The following is an 11269-nucleotide window of genomic DNA, read 5'->3' on the forward strand; positions in this document are numbered from 1 at the left end:
TATATATATATATATAAAATTCTTCTTCATTGTTGCTTAAACAACCAATATTGCAATACTCTCATTGTATGAAATAGCAAAGATACTTACCCATCTTTATTACTATTGTTGTTAATATTGTAGCGTGCAAGTGCACCGGGTAGATAATATTTCCTGGGGAACAGCAAAGCAACACAGTTACATGATAGAAATACAAAAAAACATTTAATCTAAGTTGTCATGGACTGTTTCTCACTATTTTAATCATGGGCTAGGTTATCCAAGGAAATTGAAAGAGCACAGATTTTAATCTCCTAAATATTTACATTAATAAATATATCACAATCTTTAAAACTTTACTTATTAATAGAGGGTGAAGAAAATTAGATGACGGCAAATCTGTGTTTAGTTAATCCTATACAATTTATAACAGAAAAAAACTAAACAGACTAAATAGTCTCTTTAGTACAAGTGTACAAACCAGTAAATTTGACATACCTGTTTTCCCCTTTGTCCATTGGTCCAGGGTCCTCACTGGTGTCTTGCACTACCACGCTGGGAACAATTGTATGGGAGTGATGGGTCTCAATCACTCCTACCTTCATGGTGAAGTTTGTCTCTACCTTGGGTAATTGAGGAAGACTGATTAAAAAAGAATCAAGTCATTTCACAACTAGCAGAAGTAAAAAGCAATTTTTTTTTTTCTAAAGATGAATCCTTTATATCCTTGCTTCCCCCAAAACCATCAACAGTATTTTCCCTCTCTCACATGACATTCCCACCAGACAAGAAGGGGCACTGTGGGTGCTTCAGTGTGCTGAATAACCAGGCAACTGCTGCTGAAGAGAATGTTCAACACATCTTTGTCTTAGAATAACCATTAATTTAGGTCTTTCTCCTCAGCCTAATCACATCCTTTGAAAATATTTAGACAATTGTGTTTGAAACATCTAACACTGTTGCATTTGGTTTTGCACCAAAGGCTCAAAACTTACTGTATCAAGATGGATAAACAGATTCATGAACAGGTGGCATCCTGAAAACCAGACTAGGAAGCATCCACTGGTCATATGTCCAAAGAAATCTCAGTATGTCTGTATACCTCAGTATGTCTGATACCCTTGCTCTGTTGAGAGTAAAGTGTATGTTCTTTAACTAGGAAGACTGATGTAGTAGAATCTTATTACTCATATAGCATGTAGTATATAAACATCTAAATAGAAATGTTAGTGGCTGTTCATGTTCGTTTTGTTCATCTCAATATTATAAAATGGAAAATATTGTAGAGTACATAACTAATGTAGCATATTCTAGCAAAGTCTTTCCATCACTGGAGTAATTAACTTCTGCTCTCCCTTTTAACTACTATTATTACAAATTTGTCAGTTATATCTTGGCATCAGTGAGACTGCCAACACTTTGGGCATGAACTGTGTCTACATATGTGATCTGCCATTGACAGGGCCACTTAGATAGGATTATAAAACAGATGCAATCCTCTGCAGTAACAATATCCCTGCACATGTGAAATCAGAGTATAGAGATGTCTGTAAGTCACAAACTGACAAATGAGTGGCTGTACCACTGACAAGTGAAGCCAAATGCCATAGAATGTATTAGTTTTAAAGAAAGCACTTCCATGCTGTACTTAAGCACACCGCAGGATGATACAGCTGCCACATTACTGCAAGACTTACCCGAGTCTCCTTATTAGTCAATGAAACTAAAAATATTCCTATAGAGGAAAGAGGAGAGGAAACCCGTGTTTCCAGCAGTCATCAGACATGAATGACACATGGTGCAAAAAATAATACAGCAATATGCAACATTCTACAAAACAGAAAGATAAAGATTGAAGATTAAGATATGTTCTTTCACAAATAGTCCTAAATGTAGTCCAACATTGCTGGTCAGTCTTTAAATGATTAAGAGCAAGGTCTAAGATACTGCATAAAAAGATTCTAAATTTCTAAGAAATAGTAAACATTAGGTTAGATTCACCAGGAGCCTAAAAGCTGTAATAGGGTTTCCACTGACTTACTCCAAGGATAAATTGTGTTTGAAAGTGTGGAGATTGAAAGTATGCCAGGTTGAATTAAGCAGCTTTATGTCTGCTTACAGGTGCCCTGAAAGCTCTGGTAATGCTGACACACAAAATTCCATCCTGATTTAATCTATATCCTCCACAGAGCCACACCGGAGTCCACAGAGCTCACAAATAATGGTGCAAAATAAAGCTGTGTCCAACCATTTCTAAACACTCAGCACCAGACAAACACAAATGCATTCATCTCAAGGGAAATCGTTCCTCCAACAGAGTGGGTTCCAAACCAGTCAGTTCACACTAGGACTCCCAGTACCAGCATTTCTACATACGGACTTATTTTTCATGTTCATCTTTACCCTACAAGTCTTCTTTATTGTCAATAGGAAAAGAAAAAATCTTTGACTTCATTGTATCCAGACATACTGCTTTGCAAATGTCTAGAGGTTCAAGATAATGAGAAGTGTGGCAAAACAGGACATGTCCAAAAATCCACACCCATCCAAAGTATGTAGCTTGGAGGTTAGGGAAAAATCTATATCCTCTACATTCCCCTGTTGTTCAGGTAAAGAGGATTTTCTGTGTATTTTTACAAATCAGCAGATTCCTCTGGCTGTTAGTGTCTATTGTAAGTGGAAGCCCTGAGGGGTGCTTTGTGTTCTGCTGAAGGAGCCATGGCAGCCATGCGTAGGACTTGCTGGGAAGGAGGAGCAGCCATTTGGGGCAGGACTGGAGATTTCATCTTACAGAGGCACTGGAAGCACTAACTGGCATACAAATAGTCTGAAAATACTAAATCTGAATGCCAGGCTCAGGTGACTGCTGCACCACGTTGTTTCCCTTGTCAGTGGATCAGGATATGTAGCACAAGAATATCTTCAAATTCCATTAGTGTCAAAGCAAATTGTGAGGAGTTCTGAAATTCTTGAATCTAAGACACAGAAATGCTAATGCAGCATGTGCCCAGTGCAAGTTGAACACACAGTAATTGCTCCTGGTTAGGGGACTGTGGTTACCTTGTTACAGCATTTGTGTGACAAAACCCCAACACTGGGAACAGTAGAAAATGTCCTGTTAAACTCAGTGGATCCAGAACTCATCTTAATGTATTTTTTAATTGTATTATAGAGGTTTTTAAAACAATGTTTCAAATGTTTTTTACTTAATTGTACCACTATCATGTTTCCTATTCTGTAGTCATACATAAACTAATACATTGTCACAAATTGTTACACTGCTTTTATTTTAATAGTCCAATGCTCATTTTCACATTACCATATTCAGGTAGTAAGATTGAAAGGTAATACAGATAAATGCTTGCTTTAGCTATATTTTAGATTTTTACCATATTGTTTTTACTGTATAATCACAAATAGTTTGCTCTTACTATCCTGGATTTTTAAATGTGACTACTACTATAAACAACTGAGTTTTCAAATATTATGACCTAAAAACTTACTATATTAATTGCTATATATCAAAATCTTTAGGACTGCAAGAAAATGAAGGCAGTATTATCCTTTTACAGGATTGTATGAATGGAACATCAGCTTCCATCTCTTCTGATCTTTTATTTTACCTATTTCTCACTTTCTTACCAGCCCACCATATTCACTTCTTTAGTTATTCTTTTCAGAGAGGAAATGCTTCAAGTAAGTAAAGATCGATTTTTTTTCTTTACAAAAAGCATCCAAAAATCTTAAATAACATTAAAATCTGCAGTGTTTTACAGCAAAATCTCTTATCTTTAAGATGCAAACAATCCTTAGCAGTTCTGCAATAAGCAGTTTCATCAGTGTGCATGCTTACCTTGAGAATGTAATCTGCTGCTTCTAATAGTGATTTCAGTCGTTTACATCAGCGACGTTTCCTTACTACATAAGCGGATCCACCATGAAAAGCTAAATATAATCAACATTTCATACATAAATCCCTTATTGATCAATTTCTCAACCAGCCAGTCCCATGTGCAGTTCTGTGAATTATTCCCAGGGAAGGACATAGATATTAGAGGAGGATTTCCTTGACCTAGTGATGGATTTTGAGATTTAGAGAGAGAGGAAAGTGACAGTGGCAGTCACTATTATCCCTCACCTGAGCAGAAGCTTACTAGCCCTATGAACACGCACAAGAAGAGACAAATGCTGGAGCATACTCTATCCTGAAACTAAAAAAAAAAAACAAACCCCAAACTGTAAATTACTATATATTCAGCGTTGTGTGCTTGCCCATTTTCTTAATAATTACTGTAGTAACAGGCCTTTACTAGCATAGATAAAACACAATAAATGGATATTTCCTTTTTATTTTAATGTTTATCATATTGCAGAATAATAGGAAATGCCATTTTAAACTACTGAAAGTTCTTAGCTAATCTAGCATTCATATTTTGATGCTCAAAAAAGCCCATGAGTTGTGAATATATATTTAATGGAAAATGCTATGATAATGAAGTTCTAAAACACTGAACTGATCTTCAAGTTTGGTATGAATTCTGACTTTGCAAAACGGTTTGTAAAGTAGCTGCAGTCCTCCTTCATTAGAAAGGTGCACGGGTTCATCTGTAGTGGACACACAATCAAGCAAGCCCCAAGAGCATCATAGTGTACTTTGAAAGAGAAGATGTTGAAGTATTTGCAAACTCAGCTTTCTCATTTCACTGTGGGGTTCCATGAAAATAAGGCAAATTAAATTCTCAGGAGCTTGAGTGACTGATGTTTTACATGGCCCATTTTAGGGGAAAAAAAATAAATTTAAAAAAAAGGCATTACTGAGCATGAAATCCAGTGCAGAAAATCTTTTAAGCAGCAAAACCAATGAATGTTCAAATTTGAAATTGTATCTTTGTCACAACTGATCCATAGTTAAAATTACTGCATTACTTTTTAACTTTGCTTTACAACAAGCAGAATCCTGGAAAGCAGTCCAGCCCCTGGGACCCCAGGATTAAGACACATTTCTTTCCTTAACCAAGAGCAGGAGGAAGCAATGCCACTGGTATTCATATGAACCAACTTAAATCTTGCAGCCCAGCCCAGGTGACTGAGTGGACATTTGTAAGTGGATTGACACATTTTAGATTTAACCAGAAACTCAAAATGATGCTCAGTATTACAGGTCACCCTCCTGACCAGAGAAACAAATTAGAAACATCTGCTGCTATGACTTTCCAACCCTGAAGACAGACAGTCCATTTTCTAGGAAAGAGAATACACATTTGAAATTTAAAGAATAAAAAATATTTTAAGCAAACCAGTAATGGGCAACAAGGAAATGCATAATATTATGCCCAGTGAAAGTCAGATATACAAATCTATAGTAAGGTATCCAACATAACAAATGGATGAAGAAGTGAATAATCTTCTAAGTTTTGGTATACATTTCACTGTTGTTTTCAAAGGGCTGAAATAAAAAGAGATATGAAAAGAATCAGAAGGTCACTGCAATCAGGATCAGTTTTACCTCTGTTGTTCTCATGGGTTTTTTGCCTGGTTTGCAGTCCAAAAGATTTCAGTGTTCAATGCTGAGCAGTGATTTTGTGCATATGTGATGGCACAGAGTGTTTGGGACATATGCCTTGTTGCGTGTCACATCAAACTAATTGTGTACTCTTGCATTTGGTGCATACCTTTGTCCAAAAGTTTTAGATGACCAGCCAAACCAGGCAATTCTATGTTGTGTCTCTCAAGCCACTATGAACTACAAAGAAGATACACCATTTTACTCTGGTGGAAAACAGTCAGTTTGCTTTTAAAATAAGCAGTCCTGTAAAGCAACTTATATTTTCTTATCTGTTTTACAATGGAGCTTTTCAAAGAAGCTCTCAAACAAAGGAAAATGAGTGCTACTGGGCCAGACCAGTTCCTTGTGTGACAGTGGCCAGGACCTCACTTACGTGCAAAAAAGCTTGCAGGACAAGTTCTGGGTGAGCTCGACACAGTGGTCTCAATTTTGCCCTCCTTTAAAAGACAATTACTTCACTGGCAATTACATTAGATTAGCATCAATATTTTTTCACAGATGTTTTTCCTGTTATTCTGTATTCCAGTGAAGTAACCTTGACTGATGGGAGAATGACCGCACTAACGGATTATTGTTTTAGTAGGCCAACTTTAATCTATTTTTGTATCTTACTTTGTCATCATCTGTAATTCTTCTCAATCCTATTAAAGCTACCTCTAGTTTCAGACACCCAAACCAAAACACTAGATAAATTATACATATGTATTTATTCATAAATAAGCAGGTTTTAATGGCACAACTTTGCCTTTCAGCTTACTGTGTTGTAGCTGTCTACCCAGATGGGTGTTTTAGATTGGGACCACAATTTTGGCAGACTTATTTTCTGCAAGTACTGTTCTGTCTTTTTTAGCACTGATGCAATTTCAGCAGCGAATGTCATGTTGGAAGTGTTGTAGCTGAAAGGCTCCAGTGCTTCTGGTTTATTGAATACTCTTTTATGTAGACTGCTGTTACAGGGAATTCAGTGTCATGAAGCACAATCAGGCCCGACGAGGTCTGGTGACTGGAAAACCATCAGCGCAGTGTCTCCACCAGTAGGTGGTACTGTATTTATACTTTAGCGTTAAATGGGTGCTTGATGGAGAGGGAAGCAATAGAAGCAATTTAAGATCCGTGTTGGTGTGTTAGATTCCCATATGCAGATGAGGCTGGAATCGGAAGGTACTGGACAGACTGCAAGCCTTCTGTGGACATGAGCACTCTCAGACACACAGTACAGCACCACACAGTGTGCTGAAAGACCATGTCAGAACCTTTTACCAGCATCTTCCAGGTCCAGACCCTAGTTTTTGCATGACTGCTCTGAGCAGGGATTAGCACTTCTGAAATGTCTGTGAGCACAGCAAGCACAGTGTCTGGCCGTGCCCAGCAATTATTTGTGTGCCCTGAGCTGAACCTGCAATGAGGCTGTCCTTGTGCCACTCAGGTTGAGGCGGCTTGAGAGATCTCTTCTCCTCCCAGCCTGGAACCTGCAAGGAATAGAGAGACTGGCCCACAAAAAAAACTCTCTGGAAAAAACTAGAACTTCATTCAGTAATATCAATGGGATAAAGAATGAGTGTGGTCACCCTGCAGGAGTGCCAGTAGCTCTGAACAGTCAGTCACGATTTCTGTTTAGCACAATTTTATTTCAAGCTAAAATAACATAGGAAACCTGGGTTGGTTGCACAAAATAATGATGCTAAAATCTTTACCCATACAAAGGTGATTCAATGGAGATTAATTCTACTTAAAAGGAAATCATCAATATATGATGTTGCCACTGATAAGAGTGGTAGAAAATGCACTGCAGTTAAAGTAGGTTTGATAGATCTAGCCTTGTCTTTCATTCATTGTAGTAAAGTAGGAATTAAGGTGGCACTATCTGGGCATTTTTAAGACAACATGAATAGGATTAATCCCTTCACAGCAAGTACAGCAATCTAATCATGTTGAACTGCAATCTAGAGGCACCATTTTTTTGTCTCACTTGAAGTTAATTCCTTTACATCTTGCTCCTTCGGGTCTACACTAAATCACCAGCATTTGGGGCAGGTGAAGTTCCCATGGTCAGAGATCCACTCTCAAATCTAGCTCAGTAATTTTTGTGTGACTGCATGCCAGGACAGGAAATAAACCTGTTTGTAACTGCCGTATTGAACAGAGATCATTTGGACTCTGTCAGATAGCCATGACTGCAGGCAGAGAAGAGTAGTGCAGAACAGGGAGGCTGAGCAACAATGACAGGACTTCAAAATGCCAGAGGCAGATTTCTTAAATTAAAAAAAAAAAAAAGAACTTGCTTCATGTCTGCACCTGGTCTAGCTGCACAGTGAACCGTTTTTCTCAGTGTAGTGAAACCTCTTGTCTTCATCTTCAGTATTTACAATAGTATAATTAAATATTGCATAATAACACTTATAAGGAACTCAATGTATACGTGTATGAGAAAAAAATCCTCAACTTCTCAATAATCCTCAACAATCCTCAATAATCCTCAATTAAAGAATTTATGACAAAGCCAAGAAGTCACACAAATTTTGTTTAATTAAGTCATTCATGACTAACACAGAGGCAAGATGGGTTTTATTAAGGCACAAAAATGAAGTTTCCAATGTAAAAATATAAGTTGGCTACATATTCAATGCTTTGATTTTTATTGAAAACCAATAATTAAAGTCAGTGCTTGCCTAACAGTCAGTTTCAGTGAATCTTTCACTCGTTGCATAAATAACAGAATTTTAACACAACTTCTTTCTTGCATTTTCCATACATTTAATGGAAAAAAATGAGTGCAATAACCCAGAAAGGTATAACAGGGTTTCATAACATCCTTATTTCTCTTTTGGAGAAATGGGAACTGTCACAAAATTCCTCTGAGTGTTGGTACATGCATATTATTACTTCATACACAAAAAGGCTGATCTGTGCTTTGCCTAGCTGGCATAGATCCACTGAAATAGAGGAGCTGTGCTGATTTGCATTAGTTGATGATCCAGGCATTGCTCTTAATCAGTCATAGGTGCTGTTTTGAATGGTGAACTAGCATCTTCTTCCTCTTTATGTCAGACAATAAGATTGTATATAAAGACTTTATTTTCTTTCTCATTTGACACTAACATCTAAAATAAAGACCACTATATCAATATTGATAAATTACCTTTATGCAGTTTCTTCTTCCTGGGACTGTCTCAAAGTTCTTTGAAACAAGTTGAGTATGCAAGGAACTGTAAATCATTCGTGAAGTATACACACGTGAAGTATACTCACTCTCTAATTATATTATAGATTACACATTCTTTAATCTGTCTACTGACTTGGATTGTTAGCTACAAGGTTTTTTGTGACTTATTTTTTCTCCTCCCCCACAAAAAAAGATAGTTTCATGGTGTTTTTGCAGTTTAGTGCAGATTGAAAAACATGAAACATGACTTATATAAAGATTTTCAACCAAGAAACAAGTGTATAGAATCATTTTGGTTGGAAAAGCCACTTAAGATTTTAGAGTCCGGCTGTAAACCTAGCACTGCCAAGTCCCATGCACTACCACTAAACCATGTCCCTAAGCACCACACCTACACATCTTTTAAATACCTCCAACGCTTGACAACACTGTTGGTGAAGAAATTTTTCCTAATATCCAATCAAAACCTCCCCTGGCACAATATGAGGCTGTTTCCTCTTGTCCTATCACTTGTCACTTGGGAGAAGAGATCAACATCCACCTCACTACAACCTCCTTTTAGGTAACTGTATAAAGCCATGAGTCTCCCCTCAGCCTCCTTTTCTCCAGGCTAAACAACCCCAGTTCCCTCAGCCACTCCTCATAAGACTTGTGCTTTAGACACTTCACTAGCTTTGTTGCCCTTTGGACACACTCCAGCACCTCAATGTCTGTCTTGTAGTGAGGGGCCCAAAACTGAACACAGTATTTGAGGTGCGGCCTCACCAGTGGTGTGTACAGAGGGGATGATCCTTTCTGTATTCCTGCTGGCCACACTGTTTCTGATACAAGCCAGGATGTTCTTGGCCTTCTTGGACACCTGAGCACACAGCTGGATCTTATTCAGTGAGCCGTCAACCAATCTGGATCTCATACTGAAGATTTTATTCAGTAATTAAAAAAACTTTGATGTCCATAGTCTGCTAAATGAGTTGGCCAGTACAGAAACAGATCTGCAGAAGTGTTAACCGCACTGTTTCTCAGTATTCTTATTCTAGGTGCTGTGCCACAACACAGGGAAGCCCTGACCAGCTGTGTCAGGGGAAGTGTTGGTCTTTGGCAGCTCTCACACCCTCTCCGCTGCTTCCGCTGGCCCTTGCGATTGTTACCACCTCCCTTCTGCTCTGCAGGTCTGCCAGCTGAGTCTCTTGCAAGATTGACATTTCATGTGCTTTAGTCAAATTGCAGGAAGCTGGAAAAATTGACACATTTTGACAGAAAAGGGTGTGAACACTCGCAGTTGATGATCTGAGGGGGCACGGAACAAAAATAGTTGGGAGCAGACTGCAGACATGTATCTGTCCATATAGATACTTTTATCCTATGTCGTACAAGAAGATTGAAGTTTGCTCCCAAATTTTCAGATTGTGCTTTAAGATTTTAATTTAACTGTTTTAAATACTATTTTAAATTATTGCTCTTCTGTAGCAGTAACCTATGCTTTAGAAACACAAAGGCAGAAAAGTCAAGCTCTTTTTTTAATGCAGCCTGCACATGACTCAGGCCACCTTCCACAGAAGTTCTTATAATGTAGACATTGTAAAGGTAAAGTGGATAGGTAACTAAACAACAAAAATGAATGCAATGCTCTTTTTCTCCCAACATTCAGAGAGCTGGTTATGTTAAACAGTAAATAGAGAGGGGGGAAAAAAAAAAAAAAAAAAAAAAAAAAAAAAAAAGAGAGACTAAGATATTGAAACTGTTCTCTTGATTTAACCCCAGGACTGCAAATGCAAAGATGCCCAAGGCAGGGAAAATAGTTATTCTACTGGCATGCCACCATATTTCACCAGTCTGCACCAGAGCTAAAACTTTCAAAACCAAAGTGATTAATTCAGGTGCTGTGCTCCAAAGCATAGTTATAACTTGGCTCGAGCCAGCATGTCCCTGTGCAGCTCTGTGGAGTTGTCTTACATTTGCAGCTCAGTTTGGCTCCAGTTTGCGAAGTTCTTGTGCATGCTAAAGCTCCTCAAACCACCCCAGGAAGTTTGCTGGGCAATGCTAGGTTAGCATGTAATGGTTTATTAAGCCATACATTTTGTGTTTCACTTACCCATGTTAAAAACAAGGGCTTAGACTTCTACCTTGAAACTATTGATTGGGTAATAACGGTAATTATTTCTTGTGACACCCTGGAGCCTGCTCAACCACGGGGAGTCATCTCTGGGCAAGTATGACCAGACGCTGCCCTAGTGCTCTGCAGCTGGGATAGTCTGGCCAGGGCATTCCCGCCGGCCCGCAAGGGCAGCTGCCCGCCCATCACACACTTCATGCTGTTGCACATGAGAACTGCTCACCTCTTCTCCCAGGTGTGAAAGGGAGGCAAATGAAATCTATAGAAACTTCCAGTAGACAGAAATACCGCCTAGGTACCGCAGGGGAGAGCTCCTTCCTTCGGAGTCAGTGTTCAGGTGGGGTGGCTGAAGACCCCCGGTGGGCACTGGCACTTATAACGACTTATACGAAATGAAACCCGTCGGAGGTCACTCCCGGCCTTCCCCCTCAGGACGCGCCCACGGGCG

The 11269-nt window shown here is 38.7% G+C and overlaps 1 protein-coding gene across 1 annotated transcript in view; it reads right to left on the reverse strand.

Annotated features, from left to right (window-relative positions):
* Positions 1-4065, reverse strand: part of CNGA1 (cyclic nucleotide gated channel alpha 1) — a 10379-nt gene extending 6314 nt beyond the window's left edge. The window contains exons 1-3 of the mRNA XM_026846718.1: positions 3833-4065; positions 478-602; positions 91-153 (exon numbers count right to left, since the gene is read on the reverse strand). Coding sequence (XP_026702519.1) covers positions 91-153; positions 478-584 — 170 coding nt within the window. The 5' untranslated portion in view covers positions 585-602; positions 3833-4065. The remainder of the gene's footprint in view (positions 1-90; positions 154-477; positions 603-3832) is intronic.
* Between the last annotated feature and the right edge of the window lie 7204 nt (positions 4066-11269).

Source organism: Athene cunicularia (assembly GCF_003259725.1).
Source record: "Athene cunicularia isolate RWA chromosome 4 unlocalized genomic scaffold, athCun1 chr4_part1, whole genome shotgun sequence".
Taxonomy (NCBI): Eukaryota; Metazoa; Chordata; class Aves; order Strigiformes; family Strigidae; genus Athene; species Athene cunicularia.